Source organism: Nipponia nippon, unplaced genomic scaffold (genome assembly GCF_047370975.1).
Source record: "Nipponia nippon isolate SJK-2023a ecotype South Korea unplaced genomic scaffold, ASM4737097v1 scaffold_3, whole genome shotgun sequence".
Taxonomy (NCBI): Eukaryota; Metazoa; Chordata; class Aves; order Pelecaniformes; family Threskiornithidae; genus Nipponia; species Nipponia nippon.
The window spans coordinates 62,827,606-62,852,396 of record NW_028262347.1 but is presented as its reverse complement, the minus strand read 5'-3'; the positions used below and the strand labels follow the sequence as shown (position 1 = coordinate 62,852,396).

The following is a 24,791-nucleotide window of genomic DNA, read 5'->3' as shown; positions in this document are numbered from 1 at the left end:
AAATGTCACCTATTATAGATACACTGGAAGTGTCATGATGTAGCAGCTCTTCAATTATCCCCTGCTCTTTCATTTTAAAGAATTTAAGCAGGAGAAAATTAACAAAACTAAGCCTAATATTCACTATCAAATAGCTAAATGTTTCCATATGTTTTTGTTAAAAAGACAACAACATTTTAATTAGAAGCTTTTCAGGTAAGTAACAAAATTAGGTTACACGACACTGCAACATATGTTTCTTTTCCCATTTATGAGAATTTAATGACCTCTTCTAAAAACAACAATTAAGGCTGCCTAAAAGGAACATTTCTAAAAGAAGTACACCCAACTGAAACACAAAACTCAAGAAAAATGTGCATGTTTAACAATTACTGCAGATTCTACACACTGTAAATAAGTCTCCTTCTTTTCTAATACGAACAGTAATGCAGCTTACACATTCTCAAACACGTAACAACTGAAAACATTTCAGCAAGACCAGCATCCATTGGCTAGGTATGCATTTACAAAATAACACATAATTTCAATATGGGGAAGTATAAAGTTTGAGTTCAAGGTTTGTATTAACAAGAAAAAGTTCTCCAAAAGACAGGTTCACAGGATACAAAGACTGCAAGTTTTACTGGAGAGGGCACATTTTCTTTACCCATGCCACTTGATGTTTACTGTAAAATGAAATTCTAGCAGGAGAAAAAACCCAAGATTTTAGAAGATCTTATCTTGAAACAGACACCTTGTTATTTTATTTCCTTTTGCTAAATCAAACATCCTTGCTTGTATCAAAAGCATTCAAAGTAAACCTCCTTTCCTTACAGACATCTGTATTTCAGGTCTTCAAAATTTTTGGAAGAGAAGTAATTAGCATTTGCTCAGCATATATGATGCTGCAAAGCAAAAAATGCCTAAGAAACGTATCAGGAAGGAGATAATCATGTTTGTTAATAAAGCCCTCTGTCTCCCCCTCACAAGAAGCTTGCTTACCTGCCAGTCAGAATCAGTTAAGACTTTCAGGACTTGACTGCACACAACTTTATCAGAACATGTGCAGAGGGCAAAATTATTCACTTAGTGGAGAACATGAAAATTTCAATTAAATGTGACTCTGTTTGATCCTTCTTCCTCCTTGATTTCAGAATTTGACAGTGTTCTCGTGATGTTTTCTTACAACATAATAACAACTGGATTCTTAACACTTCCAAGCTTCTGGAAGAAATCCCATGTTCCTTGCCATTGACCAGTTAGCCTCTACTTGCACTTTTTAAATACTACAACCTTTACATGCTGTAACAGAGTTTACCTACCTGACTGACAGAGCTGAGGTCCCATAGTAAATAAGCAGGATTAAGTGTCAGTTCTTTTCCATCTATAGTCATGTTCTTCTTTGCCTGCTTGCTCAGTTCTTGGAAACCCTTAGGGTTATTCAGTTGCAAGAGAGCCACGCTGGCTTCTGAATAGAGCTGCAACTATACAAGCAGAGAAAATAATTTCTGGCATGCACCCACAGCAGCACTCTTGTTTTGCCAATTCCATCTTTTTGTGGTATTTTTCTTACTAGGGTTACTAATAAGAATGACTGGTAAACACTGTTTTTAAAGAACTACAATTTTGTAGGAACACAAAAAGGGGAAGTAAAATGAGAAATGAAAAACATTTAAAGATGCAGAACATTTCTAGATGCTTAATTTTCACTTTCCAAAGAAAATTTCTCTTTACACAATGACCCAGCAACAGTAAAGCTGTCGATGTTACAAATATTTCTGGAGTAGGTAAACAGTAAGTCCCCATCCATTCCCTCCCACCCCCAATAACAAAATTCATATTTTATTATAACTTTATTATATGACTGAAAAAAATCATAGTTTTTTTTTCCCCATCTTAATCAACCAATGCTCTTCTCAGAAAATTAAGGCCACCAATTCATCGTTGCTGTCAGAAGCGTGAAATTTTCAGAATGGTTTACAGATCAACCTACAGCTCAGAAATCTGAGATACAAAGGGCTCCAGAACTAATCCATGTGGGTCTCCAAGTCCTTAATGGTGGTTGCCAATATGCTGTTAAGGTCATTTCTTAGTTCAGGACTGTTTGATCTGTTTGCTGTTTTTATCTCTTGCCACTAGTAAGTCTGTATATCAGATTTCATAATGCACAGGATAAGAAAGGGCTTACACTACATGCCCTCTCTAACAGCTACTATAGCTTACAAATTACAGGGCACCAAAACATTTAACTAGAAATATAGCATAACCCAATAAAACGCTGAGTTTACCATATGAAGTAGCATGAGCAGACATGAACAAGCTGAAAGCAGAACTGCACTTTGATCCTCCAAGTGCATGCATTCAATAGTCAGACTGAGAATAAATGCAGTTAATCATTAACAATATTTATTAGATGCTATGCTTAATTTTTTGGGGTTTTTTTTATGCAACATAAGACAAATAAGCACGTCTACCAGATTTTCAGTTGCATAAGATCTGCAAAAGCAATTCATAAGTTAACAAAACTTGAATACTATCATGTTCAAAACCATCACAGTTTATTTCATAATACCCTTAAGTGATTTTTTAATTATTTTTATTAAATCTGACCCTTTCTGCTCATTTTAAAACAACACTTGTCCCAGAGTTAGCACCCCTTCCCTTAGCAAGACCAGCTGTCCCACTTGTGACATTTTAAAGCTGTTGATGCTTTGACTCATATGCTATTTAAGATCTTTCAATCTGACTTATGAGGCCTGCCATTAGAAAAATCTGATAAATCTCAGACCTTCCAGGGAATCATCTGAACCTACGGGTGGAAAGGATGGCTTCAGTAGCTAAATGGCTGAGGTATAGTTACGGACTGCAGCTAGCAACCTCCAAAAATATCGATATCAAAATGCTACAGATTGCAAAGCTGCCATCAGTGGGTATGTGCTTTATTTAGGAATACAACAGTGTCACACAGTCCCTTAGAATCTGTCATTTAAAACATATGTATAACAAACCAAAAATATTACCATTCTAGAGCTTAGAAAGCATTTAAGAACATTTAGTTTCTCTTTAACTTGTTTCCACCAAACTCAACAAAATAGGTACCTGTACTACAGATCCCTAACTAGATTTATTACAAAGACTTCCCCTTTCCCCCCACTAACACAGCATATATGCTCTAGGTTTTTAAATATGTAACAGTCTAAGCACAAACAAGTAGTAGTGAAAAAATGCACTCCACTGCTCAGCATTGGAGTCAAGATAACCCCTGCATTGAACAGATTACTTTTATTACATCAAAGTTTCTTTCCACCAATACCTTTTTTAAGAAACAAGTCTTTTCATAAGTAGAGCTATCAATTAAGTTAGATTTCAATGAAGTTATCTGGTGACATAACTAACTAGATTCTAATAAAATGCAAGCTCTGCTCCAAGCATTTTGTTGCTGGTATATTCAAAACGGAATTATCTCCTGGCAGATTTTCTAATGTCTCACAGGTATTGACCTCCTGTCAGTGGGTCCACATGCAATTGCCCATTCCCTTGAAATATTATCTTCTAGAAAACATCTTCATCCTGACAAAACAGGTCAGCTGATCCAAAGGTATTGTGAAAACAGAATAGAAAAACAAGCAGGTAGATGCAGAGAGTCAGCGTGATTAGGTGAGCCTCCGCTTCTAACACAGGCAGGCTGAAAAGGCACGATGCAGGCACATGCCCAGACCGCCACCCGTGCACATCTATACCACGCACTTGAAAACGAGACAGGAAAACTGCATTCTCCCCACGAGGTAACTTTAACCGCTGGTTGTCCTTTGGAGCCAGCATGTTTGGCGATGCCTAGACTTACTAGGCTAGGAGGCAGGCTGGATGGGCTAAGGCACCCCATGCAGAAGTAAACACTTTCATTTCAGTGTTCTCAAGGTAAGAGGCCTGAAGGGCAGATTTTTTTTCTGAGGTGGGACTTGGACTCTTACCCAGTCTTTAAATCATTACGCTTTATCTTCTTCATGACCAAAGCTGATTGTTAAGGAAATGAGATACTCCTTTTTTCACACTCCAGTATGGATATTGGGAAAACTCATATGCCCAGATAGCAAGGGAAGGCGAGGGGGCATGTGTTGTGTTAGAGAGTTTCAAAAAGTTTTACAAATATGAAATACTGTTGTCTTTACAAATTTATCAAGTTCTCTTTATAAGGTAACATAGTAGGAGGGTCATCTCAGAGTCAAAACCAATGCAAGGCCTTAGGTTTTTTTTCTTCAAAGCTTACTTATTACATCTGTGTGAACATACAACATCAACTCCTGAAGCCACCTGTCTGCTCCATCAACACTGACAAGAGCAGCAGTAAGAAGCCCAGACCCCCCGCCCTCAAGGCAATGAGGACAGCAAACACCCAGCATCACACTGTGCCTGCAGATCCCTATGTGGATTTTCTTCCATTAGTAAGACAAGGTCATTAAGACACATTATAGCCCTTAGTTTCCAACATAATTTGTCCATATATGTGTATACCTGTGTGCATGCAGATTAAAGAGGAAACAATATTTTGCAAAAGGAAGGAGATCTGCAAGCTCTCAGTTTTCCCTGAAGCAATCAGGATATTAAATCTTGAAGGAAAGTCACCTTCCTCCAAAAATTTTCACTACTGTATACTATTTCAGTGAAAAAGTGTCAGCGTGATAGCCTCAAAAAACCAAAAAATCAAACAAATCAAATCCCCTTGCCCTTTCAATCCTTCCTTTGTCAGCCTTTACATTACTACCTAGTTTTTAAGCATCTCTTTTAGGCTGAACAATAATAGTTTTCTTTAGAAATGTAGGTAAAGGGGGAAAGGAAAAGTGAAAATTTTTTTCCCAGTTGTTGTTCTTCATGTATAGATACAATGTAACATCTTTACAGCTTTTAAAGAAACATGGCTTAGCAGCAGACAGCTGCACAACCAGAGTAACACCTCCATCTAGTGGCGTACTAATGCACCATTAAGAAAGCGTGGAAAATAAAAAGTAGCCAAACGTAATTTTCAACCACACCTGTCATAACACAGACAAGGTAGAGCAACAAATGTGATCAGCACACACACTGCTGCTTATTTTCATCTGGAAATAAACTTCCATATCATTATGCACATTACAGTGCAGGCCATAAGTACAAAAGTGCAGTATCCCATAACATATATAATGAATCAATTTCCAAGGTGAATTATGTGTTAAACCTGCACCATTTAAGCCCCTTGAGTTGAGCTCAGCTGCTTTTCTCAGATTTTTAGAACAAGAAACACCTGGCCCAGACATCTGAGCAATTTTTGGTCCTCTTTGGATTCAGAAGTGATTTCAATCAAACTAAAGCAATCCAATTAAAACAACATTATCAACATTCAACACAAACACACCAACAGCTACGCTTTTCCCTTTCTTACCTTTCTTCCCTTTTAATAGCAGCTTTGTTAACATTTTTTATTATTATTTCTTCACTTCCAGCATTGCATTAACAAACAGCCACTTAGAGCATGCAGAAACCCATTAAGCATCAGGAGGCAGCTATGACACGCAAGTCTAGCCTAAACTCAGGTGTAACTTTCTTCCTCTCCACTAGGCATCTCGCACCACTTCACAGATCTTAGATTCCAGAAGTGATAACAGCAAAGGAATTGCTGCAAATTTCAGTGGAGACTGTAAACAACTAACCTTTCTTCTACTTAACTGTAGCATTAACCTAGCATGTCTCTCTTTGGTAAGGAGAAAACCACACTTGGTTATGTTTACCATAACTACCTACCTACAACTTAAAGGGGGCTTGTAAGAAAGATGAGGACAGACTTTTTAGCAGGGCCTGTTGTGATAGGACAAGGGGGAATGGTTTTAAACTGAAAGAGGGTAGAATCAGACTAGATAGCAGGAAGAAATTTTTTACAATGAGGGTGGTGAAACACTGGAGCAGGTTGCCCAGCGAGGTGGTAGATGCCCCATCCCCGGAAACATTCAAGGCCAGGCTGGACGGGGCTCTGAGCAACCTGATCTAGTTGTAGATGTCCCTGCCCATTGCAGGGGGCATGGACTAGATGGCCTTTAAAGGTCCCTTCCATCCCAAAGCATTCTATGGTTCTACAACATCCACTGAATGAAGAACTGATTCTGAGCTAAGATCTTAGTAAAGGCTTCTATAGAAACAACCTCATCCACACTTCATATGTAAAAATTTTTATCCTTGCAAATCAAATATTTCTTACATTTATATACATATATTCCATTGTAGATATAACATAAATTGCTGCTGTCAAGAGTAGAGAACTGGTTGGGGAAGAATCCGCTGCTATGACTACACAGGGTACAATAATCCCAATTTAACTGTTCTAAAGCATCCACCACCAGGAAAAGAAACACAGACAACAGCAATGATGACTAGATAGAGAAGCTGCAGAATGCTGTGGATACCTGAGAAAAATTGTGTTTATACAGAGATATGCCTAACCAAATTGCAAAGAAGGAGCTCTTAGGAATAGACAATGACCGATCACAATGGTAATGTTTACACAAAGATAAGAACACACCGAGGAAGAGAGAACCAGCACAAACAGAAAGATTTGTGATCAAGTGGATGACACATTGACACGACTGATGACAACGAGAAAAACACAACCAAGACAGGGTAAGGAAAAATCACATAGAAAGATAATAGGCATGTCACGTTGCTTCCATAAAAACAGACAAGGAGATGGGAGACATATCTAAGACATCCCAGAGATGCAGTCTTTATGTTCATCTGGGCAGCAATGCAAAAATACAGAGAAACTATCGCATTTTTAAGATTTGCTGAAGAGTTAAGCTAGTGATCAGCTTGGCTACAGACAACAGATTAGCCAGCTGCTTGGACATGAGAAGCAGAACTGAAACACAGGAAGAATCCATCCATCATGTTTTTTATTGAATTAATACTGCTAGGAGATCCTACAGGAATGGAAAGAAGATGAAAGAGATCATCTGATGAAACAGAAAAAAAAAATTACTCCAATCAAAAAATTAAAGTCCAGGCAGAATCACTCCACAAGTCTTAAAACCACAAGATAATAAAAAAAACAGCAGATGGCTCAAAAGTAATTAGGAGAAGCCTGGGTATTTCATTTTCCAAGGTGTCCATGAAAGATGGAAGGTCTCTATTACAGCACAAGAGACATGGGCTAGTCTAAGAATAAGGTCTGTGCTTGACAGATTTACAGCAGAAATCCTAGAGAGAATTATGAACTTCTCAGTACTGGAAGCAAAAATCCGCACAGGAGTATTAAGGAGAAAAAGCATCAACACTGACTTGAACAATAGTTAGATAATGCAATTAGAGAAATAACCAAAACTAATGAAGTTAGAAAGTGTCTGGGGAGAGCTGGGGAACAAGGCGGGGGGGGGGGGAAATGCACAACAGGTGTTCCTATACTAAAAGAAGTCTGTTTTAGCAGCAAAAACATTAGTGCAAGCCATGACACCAGATGTCAGAGGGAAGGAGAGAATGTGGCAGAACACCAAGGACGGAGGGATACCAAAGGGTCCAAGAAAGACACCTAAATGTTATTCTGACAAAGAAACACCAAGTGTTAATGATACAAGGCACCAGAACTCAAAAAAAAAAAAAAAAAGTAGGTAGTATGTATAAAAGAACTGATTTAAGTCAAAATCCTTTTGGAAAAAGAGCATAAAGCAACATCTGCTAAGGGACAGAGAATGAAATTCCAAATATTGTTTGAGGGGGGGAACATTCCTCAGACCTATGTTACTGTGAGAGCTTGTATCTATGATGTTCGGCCAGCGAACAAACATTGCCTAGGATGGTGCTCCAATACATTCCCAGAGGTGGAAGCAGACGGATTCCTTTTCCACCAAATAATCTCTGAACTGATAGAGGCAATATTATTTCAGATACCAATTTGGTAATTAATGAGAACACTACAGAAGAGCTGCTCCTAGAAAATAACCCTAGCTCAGGAGAACATAAGCTAATTGATTTTAAACTGAAACAGAAAAAGAATAATTAAGGAACATCTTGTTCCTAAATTTCTTGAATGCTAAAGGGCAAGTTTAACAAACGAAAAGAGCTGGTAATTGAACTCAAAGGTATTCTGAATTCTTCAGCTCCATTAAGTCCAATGTGTTAAAACTACCCAGAACCTGTAACTTAAGCTGTGGTGAGGAACTAGAAAATGCTCCAAACCCAAATGGATGAACCTGCGCTCAAAGAAGATTCTTCAGATGGCTCAAGTCAGGAAGCATTCAACCAACAAATGTTCCTCATGCAAACTTGAAATGAAGAATCTCGCATCTCAGATAGCAAAACTGAAGTACCATCCTCTGCTGGATAACAATCTCATTTCTCTACAGTAAACACCATTTCTTTAAAGCAATTAAAAAAATACCCATAGCATATAAAACGAGCAGAGACTGGCAAATTGACTGTATGAATATCCACTGCTGTTTAACCAATGTGCTGCCTTGGCCACACCAGAGCACATCAGCCATCACTCACCCAAACTAGTGACAGATTCACGATATAGCAAGAGATAATTCTCATGAACAGCACCAATACAAAGCAGTAGAAGGATGCAAGGGAGGTTACGTAGAAACGGTGGCAGCGCTGTTTGCAATGAGCAAATCTAGCACACAGCAAGACTCTGATGGTCTGCTGGCCTTGGGTTAGCTACATACTACGTATTTTTCACACTGTAAAAAGTTCTGGTGATGCCTCATTTAAAATGCTGTACAAAATTCCAGTCAATCATGTCGAAGGCAGACAAATCCACAATGGAAGTGGCAGGGAAGGCTGTCTGAAGGATGAGAGGAATGGAGAGCCAATGCTATGGGATGAGCACTGTGTGATTAACTTAGTAAAACAAAGGCTAGGAAAAGCCATAGCCACTCTCCATGAATACATTAGAGATGTAAACAAAGGCAAAAGAGCTATTTAAGCTTAAATACCTGTTTAAGAGCTCTCTCTATTAAGCTGTTTAAGAGTGTGTAAGAGATACAAATGTGTTTACTTCAGGTTTCTACCCTTAGTGAGACTCTAAGACAGCCTGCTAACACAAGCTGAGACAAGAAAGGAGAAATTCAGCTCGCATTAACTTGGAATGTGACCAGCCTATGAAAGGGGTTACACGATATCATTTCTGCAACAGCAGAATACGTGATTTGTTAACCCAGCCTGCCAAAAAGAAAAAGACAAGGAAAGGAAGTCATGCTCATTCGAGCATCAAGAACAAGCTGTAAAGTGAATCAGCGCATCCTACAGGTGGGCATCAGACTAACAAAGACCGATTACCTATGGATTGACATCCCTTTATCCCCACTAACTTGCTTTCCTCCACAAACTCCCTGGCCTCAGCCCCTTTCACACCACCAATCACATCTCTCTCCAACACATAAGCCAATGATTTTCACAGACTTCTTAAACTTTTACCTATCTGTTAAACCTGGCTGTAACGGGAAAACAGATTACTATCAGAAACATCCTAAGTCTCCTAGGGGGGTGAGATCCCATATGTGAACCATTCCAAAAAACCAGTACAACTACATTACTCTTTCCTCCAGACGCTTACCAGTTTTACTTTAGAGGCCAGACTCTCTGGTAGTTTTGTTCGTAGCTGATTTGTTTCTTTGAATGTAGCTGGAAATCCACTAAGGAAGGCCAAGTCTTGCATTAATACTAGACCTGGAACTTCTTTGTCTGTAGTCTAAAAAACAAGAAAACGGGGTATAAAGACTTTTTTAAACTTACGGTAATTCACATTTACCTGTCAATCCTTCATCAGGTGACAGATTTAATAGTATACATTTTGTCACTTAAACTTCAAAACTGAAATAAGGGTTATTTTAAAAGCTTTTACTTCTTACTACATGTGAGTTATGGAAAGAGAATAGCACAGAAACACTTTCTAAAAATGTACAAAAGGTTTAACGTTTACAAAAGCTAATCAACAAATTTTAAAAGTACATACCAAGTAACCCCTCCATACTATCTGTTTGCTGTTGTCTTTTAACATTCCAGAATGGGCAGCTTCAACTAGAATACATAAAATGCGTTGCAAATCAAAAGCTGAAAGTCACTTCTTTTTTATATTCTAATAACTAAGATATACTTTTGCAAATTAAAAAAAATTGGATATTTAAGGTGTAAAGAGTTGTCTTTATAACTGGCAAATAATTCTTGGTGGTAAAATAAACACCAGTGGTTGGGCTACTGGGTGGTAGTGGTCGGGCACAACAAAATAAGAAGCCGATACCTGCTCTAAGATCCTACTTGCATATGCTGAACACATGGATAATTTTAAGGTATGCAATCCTTTGAGCAAGGGCAGAACTTATTGCACTATATTCAAACTAGACTTCACAGCAATTAAAAGAGGATTTCTAAAACTAATCTTCCTCAGTATAAACCTTAGTCTTCTGAGATTATCAGTGCAACACAGATCTTCAGATATCAGGCCTGTTTTGCAATAGTCTTTTAAAGCATGGAACTCTAATCATCTGTAATCAGTTTTCTGGGAGGCAAGCAAACAGTATCGTTAATGTCATCACTTAGAGGAACAGACTGAGCGCAAGAGACACTGAATGACTTGCTAAAGTCAAACAGAAAATTAGTGGCAGAGTCAGTATTGGCACAGCAGCTTACTAAAATGCTTCCTCTAGAAAACTGGCTGGAATCTGACAAATAGGTTCTTACCATCCTTAGAGCTATCAAAAACAATTACTGTCACATTGGTAGAAGGATTTTTTGGTTTTGCTACAAAGAACATATTGGTAGCAGCTTGTAAAGCAGGATGAATGGACAGCAGGTCTTTCAGAGTGGTGTTGGTAGGCAGTGCAGGATCCAGGACAAGCATTGGCACTTTGATGCAATGTGTCAGCAAACACTCCAGCTGCTTCTCACTACAGCAAAATACCAAAGGTATATTTAACACTAGGTAGAAAACTTAAGACAAAAATCACTGTTAGATGCAATGAGAGATGTTTATGTAAAATTTGATCAATTATTTCTAATGTCTGCTGGGGCAGGGGGAAATTACTAAGAGCATGCTTATTTTGCTGCAGAAGGCAATATCTGACTGTTACAGTTTAGTTCATTCCTATAACCGTTTTTTCAAAAGTTTCCAAGATTTCAAAGTTTGCCCACAGAAGAGACCTTATTAAGATCTCTAAATAGCATAACGACCAAGCCAAATGAAGAATGGGACAGACCAGGCCCTGCCACTTCCTGGCAGCAGAGGCACAAGAGGCTTGGACCCTCCACAGACAATTACTTGCACTGCCATGTATACAAAGGGCAGGTGAAACCAACGTTGAAAAAATTTTCATGCTTTTGAATTATAAAGCTCCAGGTACATATGCATTAAAATCACTCGGAATAGGAACTATGCCTAACTAGTGACAAGGATATGCTTTCTGAACTTCAGGAATTGTCACATTTTAAGAAGCTCATTCATATATGCCACAATAACATTACTTTTATTCAACATATGTATTATCATGCTGTCAACTTTTCTTGAAGTGACGTAGAAGGAAAGCATACACAGGCTATAGAAAATCAAACCACCTCCCCAACCAGCATCTGCTTTCAGCTAGCAATGAGTAGGATATCATTTATCCCAATTTATGCCCCAAATCACAAAAACTCACCTCTTCTTTGTTGGTTCTGTTGCATTCTTTCCAAGGATTTCCCTATTACAAAATTAAAACAACTACATTAAATAACACTGAGTTGACAGTAAGGAATTTAGTATAATTTCAGATTGTTAATTGATTAAGGGGCACGTTGTGAAAACACCAATAACCCAGTGATAAAACTGCCAAGACCTTGCCAAGACCTCGCTTTGCCAAGGCAAGCACAGGCTGACACACGTGCCCCCCACTGCTTGCCCTTGTGCAGTGTAGCTCAAAAATTCTTGGTTGTGCTGACAGCTGTGGCACCAGGGCTCTTTTTGCTAACAGGATTTTTAGTGGTTATTATTAGATTACTTAACGAAACTGATGTTGATATGAAAAACACTGGTAAGAAACCAGGATGAAGTGACCTGAAACTAGGCTGACTTGCTTGATTTGCCTAACATACATATTCTGATAAGGTCTATCATGCATTTGCCATATGCACATAGAAGCTAATGAGGATTAATGTAAAGGTAGTGCAGTGCTGATGCTAAATAATAATCATCATAATATCAGAAGGGCACCCTTCTACACACACCAACAGAAAGAGAACCACCATCCATCAAGGTACTCTCTCTCACTGAAGAATAAAGCACCTGGACCATGACTAGCTCAATTCAGGCTATCAGCAAGAAAGGTACAGTTTACTAAGTTTTGCTATGCAATACAAAACATACACTTATTAGCAGAGATTTATAGCATCCTCACCTTTGTCATCTGCAGTTACCCTGATCCCATGAAACAGCTCTTTTTGTAACAGTGCTAACTGATTTCAAAGTACATGAAAAAAGTTATCTAGAAGGGAGACAACCAGGTGCCCCTGTAGATAATGAACATGGCATGGACACAAGTCTTACACATAAGCTTGATATCAACTTTCCAAATCAGCATTATGGAAAAAAACAATATGTGTTTTTCCCTTTGTAAAATGCGAATCACAGCATGAGTGACGACAAAGCTAAAACCACTAACATTTGCTATATGAACTGCTAGGAAAAGATTAGTATAAAATTGAAAGCTTTGCAGAGCAGAGACCACGTCTATGTTTAAGATGTTTGAACTTAATGGATTTAAAGTTCTACTAATACTTCCATTGTTTAGGTAGCAAAACAAAGATCCAGAATTTCACTTGTGATCACGTTATCAGTTGTACCTAAATTGCAAGTCATAACATGCCAAAAATCAGACCAATCCACTCACTTGTGGATTTCAGATTATTCCAAATTAAACTATTACAACCCTTAAAACACAGACTTGGTCTTCCATTTAGCATATTTTCTGGCCAAAACAGATCACGTGACCACAGAGCCACTTATTAAGAACTAAATCAATGGTTACAAGACACAATCCACGGTATCTGCAGCAGCCTGTGTTTGAAGCCTTAGATCCGTAATTTTGTAGAACAGTATAGCACAATCTACAACACCAAATGCAGCAATACATGTCTTTCCCTCCTTAGTTAGAAGGCTGACTCATACCTTTATACCATTTTCCTCTTTCTCAATTTCAGTTTGGGAGACTACAAATCTAACTTTAAAAATGAGCCTTTAAGAAACACATGTGTAAGATTTTATTAAGCCCATTATAAAAAGAAATACTGGGGGGGTGAGGAGGAAAAAGGGGATGAAGAGAGTTTATATGTTTGAGATAGAGTTTTATTATTATTATTTACAAACTGAGTTATAGAAATCAATACAAAATGACATACACAAAGCATAGTTTTCTGCATGGCATTTTACAAATTCAAGACAGAACAGCCTTAATTACTTTAAATTATTATGCTTTGTGTCTTAAACAGTGTTCTGATTAGACAGTACTTCATGGCTAAATGTAGAACTGAAACAAGGTTTTGAGAATAATCAAATGAAGAAGTGAGAAAATGCTCCTTGAATTTTCATTTTGAGTAACATGGGAGAAAAACAAAGAGGGCTAGTACTGCATTAGATTGCTGCTGTTGGTTAAAGGGAAAAAAATACATAAGATTATTACCTCATTATTTTCTGTTCTTCCTCCATCTGTTCTCTGACCTGTTGCAGTTCTTTGATCAGTTCAACGTCTGTGCCGTTCACCCAGGTGTATACCACATCAATCGGCATGGGTAAACAAAGCCTACATAATTCAAATGAAAGCTACATGAGCTGTTTAATATTACAAGTGTTTGTGGCATCCTGTGATAGCAGTTTCTGTCTACCAACAGAAATACTTGGCATCTGCACTGCAAACAAGACAAAGCAAAAAGCTTCTCTTTAGCTTTATATCATCTCTTAATTATACACAAGCCTTTGACAAAACAGAACAGACATAAAACCAAAAAGGGATGTAAACTGGCTATAACAGTTCAGTAACTAAATGAAATCTGGACTTTAAGCTCTAAATTTCATTGACATTAACCTATAACCCAACTCCTTTGAACCCATAAAATACTTCACAATTCAGTACCAGCATCCAGGCGCATCCTTAATTCACCAACTACATTAGACAGGACAGCACAAAGTATAAAGACTTAAATCATACTTGCTGTTATTTAATTGCACAGAGCCAATAAGATCTCAGCAGGACCAGGTCTCTATCCCAGGAATGCCTCTTAGACATTAATAACAGGGCATTTAATAAACCAACAATCTAAGTAGGGTACATGAATTCACACTCTAGACAAAGCAGTCAGATTCATTCTTGACACAATTTAGTATTCTGGAGCTGTTTCTGGACATTTACAGACTTCCTAGCATACCTAAGGCAGAAGAAAAGAAAGGGGTTTGGGTACCTTTTTTCCTACTTGTTTATGACAATCTCCTCTCCAAGGCCCACAGATTTGTTTCAGTGGGTACTCCAAGCTGCTGCCATAGGTGAACCTCCCAGTCCCAGACAGCAGGAGGTTGCCCCAACTATTATTTTCAAAAGTTCCAGTGTCAAGCTATTCGATACCTTCCTAAACTGTAGATGGCCTAGCAAACATTGAGCACTTCTCTAATGCTAAGATCCATGGGGTCACAGAATGAGGTTTCCAAGGAAAGATGTTCCCTCCCCACCCACTGCATCCTTCAAAAAGCATTCAAAAAGAGACAGAGCTTATAGGCGAGTATCTCCTCCACCTTCCCTTGCAAAGTACAACATGCAGACCACTTCCACCCAGCTTCATTTTCTACTGGCTGAGATTCAATAACTGAAGCACAAAATTTGGTAAAAGGGCAGCCGGTAGCTGGTCACAGCACAATAGACAGGAACATTCTGTACTCAATTCATCACTGTTCCTAACTGAGCTACGACACTTCCGAGGATAACGGTGGGTCAGTTTGAACGTCTAAGAAGCAGCGCTGCCTTCCGCAGCAGCACCACCCAGAAAGTCTCTCTCACCTCTGACATGCAACACTCTGCAGGAAGCTACCCTCTCAACTAGCAAAAAGAGTCAATTTACTGAATACAACTACCCTTCTAATCAGTTATTTCACCTCTTTCTCAGAGGATGACACTAGCTTCTGGTTCATTAACAGGTGCAACTCAAGGCATGTTTTGAACTAAAAAGTCCTCCACAGGAAGAGAAATTCAATGGCAGGAGCTCTTCCAGCTTTTCTGCATTTGCTGTGATCAGTTAAATTACTGGATTGACAGTCCCTTGAATGCTACAGCTAGGACAAGAGTGTTTCAGGTAACTCAAGTCAGCTGATTTTAAAAATGCCCAACCCTCAGTCTTCTGGACAAAGGGCATGGTTTGTTTACCCAGACTTCACTGAAGAACATAAAATGTAAACAAAAAAAAAGCCTCAACTCCAACTCTTTCTAGGGTATGAGGCAATTTAGACTTCTGTAAAGCCTCTCCCCAGTTTATCATTTGCTAAAAGTGTGTTTCTATGCAATAGCACATATAAATATGTAATTTGCTACACTTAATTTTTAGCATTGAAATGATGTCACATACAGCCAAATGCTAATAAACTCTACAGAGAAAAGGCATTTTTGGTCAGATGTAGGTCTGTCAACTCTGAATTAACCCTGGCATGGCAAGCTCATTCTTCATTACCAGTAGCAATAGAGACTAGTAAAAAAAGACTTTTGAAGCAAGTGAACTGTTTGCAGATCCACTAGTCTAATTGTTTAAAATGTATCCAAATACTCGGATAAATTTTCTTAATGCATTTTTACAGCATATACTGTTTGAGAAAGTAGTGGTTATCAAACATAATAATAAAAAACAGATATAATGCACAAATTAATTTGTTGCACCCAACTAGGATCAGTAACACTTAAGATTTCACCTTTTGGGTCTTTGCCAAAGCTTTCTGGTTAGCTTCATGGCTTCTTAAAATGTACTGAGAGTTTATATTTTGAAAAGCTTGTAGTGGCATTTTGCTTTAAAATTAAAAAGGAACAGGAGAGCCGCTTCTGCTTTATGCTTCTCAAACACTGTTTTTAATACGCAGAGTCTTTTGTAAATTGTTCAAGTTCAGAAAAGACCAAAAGCTTTCTCCTTCAAATTCTGTAGCTGCACTTCTCCTTCATGTATTTGGTCTTCATCACAAATACCAGTCTGGCAAACAGATAAGTCCAAGATGAGCTGCCTAAATGGGAATTATGTAACACCTTTCTGCAGAACATCATCGACTTTCCTATTTGCTACTGGTTTTAATATCAGCAAACATGGACTTTGGAAACTTCCTTGGATATCCCCAGGCAATTAACGAGGCTTGTTTTGGATACTCCTTCACTCCTTTCCTCTTTCAAAAACATGCCCATTTTTCACTTGCAAACCTAAAAACATCAACAGGATCCTGCTTGAAGGCAAAGCCAGAGCCAGTAGCTCTCCCAGACAGGACAGACCTGTCATGTGCTGCCTCTTCTACGTACCTGCCAGGAAGCATTTTCTGTACCCCTGACGTTTGTTTACATACGAGAGCCATGTTCACAGCCCAGATTGCAGCTAGAAGACAAAGCCTCATTGTCTCAGCATCCACAGTTGCTGAAGGAGTACAGCAGTCTCTGGATCTCTCCCAAGCTACCATATGGTGATCTCCAACCTTGCTGAACCTCTTTATGAATGAGTAAGTCTATTACACCCTTAAGCTCCCCTCTGTAAACCTCCCAGCCCGCCTGCCTGTTACATCTCTGTAACTGCCCACCAACAGCAACTCAACTGTTCCATCGCTATTCCTGCTCCAGTACCTCTTGGCTCCCTAATTTGTGCCTCTTTTCCTCTCTCCAGCCTTACTCTGCTCAACAATTAATGGCTCCCCAACCACTGATGGCTCTCACTTGCTGTACCATACTGAAATCAGTTTGTACATTTTAAAAGCTGAGGATTGTTCCTTCACCTTTTGTTTCCATACATATTTCGGAGTTTTAAATATGATTTGGCCATGTCTTGGAATAGCAAAATTACACTTCAGCATTTGCCAAAATGCAAAATTTGCTGGTGGAGAGAAATAAAATAGAGTTCTTGTCCAAGACCCTTATGCATGCAACTCTATTATTTAGTTTCCTTCTCTCCCTTTTATTTTCATACCAAAACTAAGTAAGTCTTCAAAAATGGGTTTGGATGAGGTGGCTTGGTAAAAAACCCTAGAATTTCTACTCTACTCTCTCAAGCTGCATAAGAGCCTGGGCAATGTAAGTAGGAACTTTAGCAGCTGATGTGACTACCTGGAAAGTGCAACAGCTGGGACACCAAAGGATGTGCAACAGGAGGGAAAAGCAAACCAAAGCAATTGCTAAACTTCAAGGCAAAACATGAAGTCTTCCTTCATGTGGCAGAGAATGGCATTCAATAGGTGTAAATAATGATGCTAGCAACATCACTGCTTTTACGTTACTCAGGTAGAAAGGCTTTTTGAGTTTCTAATCATAAGGAGCTTGCCCACATGCACAAATTTGTCTACATTTCACACTGTGACTTTCTTTATAAAAGTTTATAACACAACTGTTTGACAAGAAGAGAGATATTTTCCTGCAAAGCTCCTAGAAGGTAATACTACTTCAATTCAGTTGAAGGTCCATTAATATTTCTTAAAGGTCATGCAGCTTTTACTTTCCAAAAGCAGTGGATCTGCTTAATTTCCAAACCAACAAGCTCCTGTTTTCCAATTCTGAATATTTTTCTCTAACACTAAAATAAGAACTGATTAAGATCAATGGATAAGCTAGGATCAAAACTGGACATTCACAATCCCCATTTATGTAAAAAAATCACAGTTCCCATGGTTTATGTAAAAATCATGTGACACCCTACATGTTGCACTGATATCAGCTTTAAAAACTCCATCAAACGACCACTGATACAGTGGACACTGCAAGAAGGAGTCCATTACTGCATTCGTGAAGTTTGATAATACAAACGAATTGAACCTCTGATAAGAGATTTCTAAAAGTTAACGGATGTCTGTAAGTATGTCTCTGCAAAGACTTTTTGTCAGTATGAATTTTTATGGGAAGTTGGTATCTGCACACAAATATCACAACAAACCTTGCTGTCAGGCCTGACGTAAGAGTATTAAAGGCATACATGTGAACTGGAATAACTTAGGCACCCATCATGAAAACCTTAAGCTTTTGCTCAGGCATTCACAGAAATCAACACTAGCTAAGGAGTGCTTTACACAACTGAAATGAAGTAAGAAAACACAATGGAGAAATGGGAACTGACTATACCTACGCCACAACAGTAAGATTTGCTATTTTGTTTTGGACAAACTCGACCCTTTTATAAAACCACTGTACTTAATTATGACACAGGCATTTGAGTACTGACAGGAACAAACTACCATGCTTTCACTTCAGCACTGCAGAAACACGTAAACTTTAAGCTAATCATCCATATGAACTGTTTCACTCCACTTTCATCTGTCATCCTTTGGAAAATGAGGAAGGGGAGCAAGAGATGAGACTATAAAAGTGTGTAGGATTCACTGACACCATGCAATGTACTTTTACTGCGTTATCTTGCACCAGCTAAAGCGTGACAAACTGATCTGATCATTTCTACTGTCCCGTGATTCAACAAACCTCAAGGCAGATTAAGCATCTGCTTTCAGGGTTTTTTTTTTTCTTTCCAGTCGAGTACATCAACACATAAGAGTCAGATGATATCTCCTTAGTAGCTTCTTCCACCTACCCATTCACAGTCCACTGACTTCCTGAGCAACAGACCCCACAACTGTTCAGACACAAACGATGAAACCACAAGAAGTTAACACAACTGAAACAAATGACCCACATGACTTGGTTTCCAACTTGCTGTGAGCGACTTCTCCCATGTACTCAGTTTTAAAAAGATGCTTCTTACTAGCTTTGTGACTTCTCTACTAAATAATGTCCCTCATGAGATGTCACAGAAAATGTAAGGTAAATGAAAATTAACTTTTCAAAACGCTGAAAGCTGGAATTTTAAGCGCACAGGAACAGTACTTACATTTTCCTGTCTTAATATAGAAAGTGTTATGTGCTCCCTTTGTTGTTAACATTATCACCATTTTGATGTTTCATTGGAGACTGGATGAAATTAATGCATCTAAAATGTAAACTCCCTCATATGATTAGAACTTCCAAATGCCAAACATCTTCCAAGCTGGGATATTAAGCACTAACTCACAATTTTAAAACCTCTAAGTTTAAAATTTGCTGCAGATTTAGAGCCCATACAATAATAGTATGTTAATTCATCTAGAATATTTGATTTAAATATTTGAAAACTCATTGAACAGTAAAATGTGTAATACTGTCAACTGTAAGTAAAGCTCACCGATTCTGAAATGATTTGCCAGCAACATTGTCTCTGTATGAATCAAACATAACATGATACTGGTCTCTACTCCACTCCAAGACAACCTGCAAAGAAAAAAACAACTTGATGTCACCATCTGCTAAAATTAGACACTTACATTTCTCCTTTTGAAATGTTTAATGACAATCAATTTGATTCAAATTGATTTAGCCATTAATGCACGACTGACCAGAACTTAATCCAAACTAAGTTACTACACTGAGCCAGCAATCAGACCCACACTTGACTTAAACAAACTTTGTTTTTTCTCTTCAAGAAAGGCATTTCATGTTTTACAGACAAACTTTTTAAGCTACTATTCATTTAGGTTACCTCCCGCTTGTCTCAGCCTTTAAAAATTCAGCAATGTTTTCACAACAAATACACTTCAATGCAAGCAGGACACCTCCACCCCACCCCCCCTAATTTTGTCTTCCTTTCTATTCTCATACAGGACATATTGAACTATACACACCTCTGAAATCTGAGCTTCACAAACCACAGCCAGGCCAGGGCATATCAAATTATGCAAATTAACCTGGCCACAAACTTAAAACACTCTTTCCCAAGACGGGTGACGTCTTACATTGCAGCCAGACTAATACAACAGCAAAGTATTTCTGTGGGCTGCAGCCTCTCTTCCATCGCCCTGCATTTCTGCCACCCCCCTTTAGCTTGACACGAGTTCACCCAACGTGCAGTGAGCCAAGTCACAGAGCTAAACCAACAGAAAGATGAACCTTCAAAAACCAGAGCACTTTATCTTCGTGGGAACACGCAACTGAAGGCAGGGTCGTCTTCCCCACCTTCATCCAGCCATCAAGGTTGCTCAGCTAAAACACCAAGCTGCACCCAACTTAAATGCCCTCTGACAGCCGTCCCCATTCCTGGGCATACTCATAAATTAGCTATATGGGAAACCAATCACAAGCTGATTCTTACTTTGGAAAGCTGCAAGCTTACATTCTGTTTCTATACTTAAATGTACACACACACACTAGGCAAAGGCACATAGTTACATTTTCATTGCTAACAAAGTATCTGATACCATGCTTCTAAACAGAAAAAAGAAAAACAAACCAGACTTTTCAATGCTAAAAAGGCTTAATAGGCTTTGATATAGCAAAAAAAGCGTAAGTAATTTGACATAAAAATAATACAAAACATTTAGGGTCTACTCTGAGATGAACTTGCTATGATCTCTTTTACAGTGAAAGTCCAACCTTAAACACTACAGCGGCATCTTGTGCTGCTTTAGAGATGAAGGGGTAGTGGCTTGTTTTACCTGGATAAGTACGTACTTATATGTACATATATGAGAGAGGAAAAAAATACCAGGAAAGGATAGTACTTACTTTACACCACTCTTCCTAGATTTAAATTTTACTCTTGCTTATTTCTTGTATTACAGGAACTATGACATATACTATTTCTCTAAGACAGCATTCAAAACCATAACATAAAGACTGCCTCCCTCCCTTTTAAGAAGATACACATCTCTCTACCCTCATGCCCACTAAAGCCTTTTAGAGAGCAGGGAAGGCCCATCATGTGGCTGGGGGACAAGTGCACACACACACCATTCCTGCCAAAGCTGCAAACTGTCTCTTTGTAACCAAGATCACATCTGGACAAGTTCATTCCCCTTACACAAAGGACACATGATTTCCCCAGTGAGCATAAAATCTCCTCCCTTAAATACCAAAGTCAGGAAGTGTCTTAAAAACACACTATTACACTTTTTCATGCACGAGTCATTACGTCCTTCTGCCAAATACACTAGTTTAATACAGCACCCACTGGAAGATATCCACACAGAAACATTTGCTACTACTGATAATGATAAACTGACACAGACTGATCTGCTTCTAGAAGAAATACAGAAGTATTTCAGTAAGAATGTAATTTATTATATGAATAATATGGCTCTCCAGATGAAAAACGTTAACCAGTCAAGGATTTGCTTTTTGCCTTGGGGCAGCTATAACCAAAAAGACTCAGGACAGCTCTCTTTAGAAACACATTTAGGAAAAAAAGTTAAGCTCTTTCCACCTGATACATTTTTTCCTGTAACTGTTTCCTCCTGTTGCATTATTTGTGTTGCAATAGTGCCTGGAGGCTGCTTGGCTTCATCTTTACATACTGATATTGTAAAACCACTAAGGGAACAGCATTAAAAAAAAAGGGGAGAGACACCCTCTATTAGGAGATACTGTATCAGACAGCTGATAACAGTGGCTCTGGCATGTTCCAGTTACACAACATTTTACAAAGCCGAGTGACCTGCAGAAGGATCGCCAAGAAGGGTTTACAACCAAACCGTCCTAAAACTCAAAGCTCATTTCACAGTATTGGCTTAGACCTGGCTACTCTATATGCTTTTGCAGAAATGCTACTGAATCACGCTTAATGCACTGTTATTTCATTGAGCTCAAGTTTTTTCTTGAAATGAAGCTCATTTTCACCTTGAGGCTGTGAGGACATCGTTACCAATCTCAATTTTTTTGCCCTAGCCATCCATTTTTATGCCAGCATTAACACTGACATTAGCATGAATCTAAGCAAGGAGATCTGATTTTGCCTACTAGGACGAAAAAGTTGCCTCTGCGGGTGGGGGAAAAGCAGAACTGCAAATGCTGCTCAGACACCAGGGTCTGATAAGCACTGCCTCACACTGCTTTTTATTCCTTGACAGTTCCTCGCATATTGTTAAAAATGATTGAGCTGATGATTACTAGAAAGATTTCTGGTTTCATTATTTGAAAAAATCTTATTTGTTTTTATTAGTTGATACCTTGTGGATTCTGTACTGAGGAAGAAAAGTGCTTTCTGTTCCCACTATAGTTGTCAGAAGAGGTCTAATCGTGTTTGTTCTCACAAGCCTAGTCTCTCCTAATTCCTTAAACTACCACCATTTACCAAAACACACCACTTTAAATCATAGAGGTAGAGAGTAAAATGCATGCAAACGTCTCTCACCATGCTCACTTATCATCATTGTAAAAAAAAGGTTTTTTTCTGTATTTCTGTGTGGTCGTTCCATAAAAGGTGGGGAGTTTATTGGTGTTTTGTTTTGTCTGGGTTTTTTTTAAACATTTCTGGTCACTTTTCTTTTTTTCTTAACATATAATTTTGAAAGTTTACTCCTACATGTATCTGCCAGTTCTTTGCTCACTGTCTAAACAGTATCTAAGCTTTCCAAGTAACACTAAAAGGGCTGGAAACTTAGTAGCAAACTAAGATTTGGTAGGAAAATAATACTGAGAAGTGATTTTGACTGTCAGTGAAATCAGCCATAACCTGGACAACTACTGAAGTGTTTTAAAAAACCTTCAAAGTTCTAAGGAATCCTAAAGTTGGGTTTAAGACCCCATTCTGAAGAAAGGCAAAAGCATCCCCAAAGTTTCACAGCACCAAGAAGTATATAACAATTCAAGCTGACAATCATGTACAAGCAGGTGGCTAAAGTACCACACAATTACTTAATTCACTGATGGCTATCAAGTGTTCCAGGAACCTGTGAACACTGCAAGACAGCAGGGATGAAGTACTTTATGTAAAGAAGATGTACAGCTACACAAAATAAAGTCCTGATCGTGCACACTCAAAGAATTTCAGATAATGCTCTTTATGGCCCTTCATTTTTTCTGTATCTGAAAGCGCCCATCAAAATAAAACAGGGAAGGAGAAAAAGGAAAGAAAAAAAAAAGAATTGTCTTGAGAAATTTAGGAATCAGGAAATACCAATCTGTTTCCATTTAATACTGCCATCGTTTTACACTGACAAAAATACTTTCTTTAATTCCCTGAATACTTACTATATTCTCAAATGCTACGCTTGAAGCAGAATTGTTTTCTTCCCCTCCAGGTTCTTTCACTGATGACTTCCAAAATAGATAGGGTGATATGAAATGAAATTTTAAAATATACTACACACCCGTATAAAATCATATCTAGAAAAAGTAGAAGTCATACTGCATCATTTACAAAATAACAGGCAAACTGAGTAATAAGCAGCCAGCAATGTAATGCAGACTCTGCTGAGCTGGAGGCAGGTTGGAGAGGTGACATTTAACTCCTTAAACTCTGGAAGGGAGAGAGATTCTGTCACTCCCGGTCGCCATGTGAAGGCTACATTCAGCACAGGCTTTAGAAGAGTCAAATAAACAAACAAACAAAAAAAAATACAGCACTAATAAATCACCTGATAAAGGAAGTGGAAAGAATTGCACAAGACAAGAAAACACGAGGTCCTGGAGCATGCAGATTTCCCTCAGCGCTCCTCTGCCAGGGCCCGCCAAGGCTGTAGAAACCACCTAACCACCCCCCGGGGGGCATTTAACACTTGCGTCACACCTGGCGCCTGCAGGCGCGCGGCGTTACGCCCCACGGGCGCACATTACGCACCAAGCAGCTGGAAGAGGGTGGCCCGACGAGAGGGAGCTGCCACACGGCGGCTTTCCGGGATGCGAGGGTTAAAGCCCCTACCGCCACAGCAGGCCTGCAGCCCGCGCCGACAGCGCGCGGGCGTGCTCCCTGTCGCTCCGCGGCCGCCGCGGTGCTTCATATCCCAGAACAAAAAGGGAGCGCCACCACCCTAAAGCACGTTTTCTCCCTTACGTCTTAAAAAATAAATATATATCTCTCTATATAACCAGCATTCACGGTCAAGCTGCCTGCTGAAGGCGCTCGCTGCTGACGGGACGTGACAACTGACCGGCTCCTGAAAGGGAAAAAAGCGCCAAACCAAACGCGCCCGCGGGGCTGCGCCGGCCGCCGCCTGCCCGGGCGCCTCTCCCCGCCGGCACCGCTCGGCACGGCACGGCTCGGCTCGGCCGGGGCTGCCCGGAGGAAGGGAGGGGAAGGGGGGCAGCCACGCCACGCCGGCGCGGCGCCGTACTGACCTCCCCGAACTGCAGGGCGGAGACGACCATGAGGACGAGGCCCCCGAGGCAGAGGCAGGGCCCATACCTGTGCGACAGGCAGGTATAGGTCTGGCGCTGCAGGAGCTTTAGCAGCATGGCCGGCCGGCGGCCGCCGCTACCGCCGCCTCGCCCGGCGCGGCGCGGCCCGGCCCCGCCTCAGCGCGCTGCCCTGCGCCGGGGCGGGCGGGTCCTGCCGCCCTCAGCGCCCGCCCCGCTTCCGGCAGCACCGCGGCGCCACCTGGCGGCAGCGGGCGGCGGCCTCGGGGCGGGCGGGCGGGCGGTGGGAGGGGGCGGGGCGGCGGTGGATGCCCCGCCCCCGCGCCGCAGCGGCCCCGGCTCCTCTCAGCTTCCCGCCGAAGGGAGAGGCGCTGCCCTCCCTCACGGCTCTGGAGGCGTCGGGCAGGTCCCGACCTCTGCCGCCCCCCGCTTCTTCGGGGTTTTCCTCTGCCTTCCCAA

General features: G+C 39.9%; 1 protein-coding gene across 7 annotated transcripts in view; it reads right to left on the bottom strand.

Annotated features, from left to right (window-relative positions):
- GNPTAB (N-acetylglucosamine-1-phosphate transferase subunits alpha and beta) overlaps positions 1-24,524 on the bottom strand; it is a 45,158-nt gene extending 20,634 nt beyond the window's left edge. For 3 of the 7 annotated variants that reach the window (XR_015706162.1, XM_087763806.1, XM_087763805.1), the window contains exons 1-9: positions 24,315-24,524; positions 23,229-23,294; positions 19,390-19,475; positions 13,650-13,769; positions 11,634-11,675; positions 10,681-10,886; positions 9,956-10,020; positions 9,557-9,691; positions 1,302-1,463 (exon numbers count right to left, since the gene is read on the bottom strand). Coding sequence is in view for 6 of the 7 variants with exons in the window: in XM_087763806.1 (XP_087619932.1) it covers positions 1,302-1,463; positions 9,557-9,691; positions 9,956-10,020; positions 10,681-10,886; positions 11,634-11,675; positions 13,650-13,769; positions 19,390-19,475; positions 23,229-23,294; positions 24,315-24,431 (999 nt within the window). In the remaining variant the exon portion in view is untranslated. Of the gene's footprint in view, positions 1-1,301; positions 1,464-9,556; positions 9,692-9,955; positions 10,021-10,680; positions 10,887-11,633; positions 11,676-13,649; positions 13,770-19,389; positions 19,476-23,228; positions 23,295-23,614; positions 24,229-24,314 lie in introns of those variants that run through there. The other 4 variants (XM_087763807.1, XM_087763810.1, XM_087763811.1 and 1 more) reach the window with 4 other exon arrangements.
- Positions 24,525-24,791: the final 267 nt, after the last annotated feature.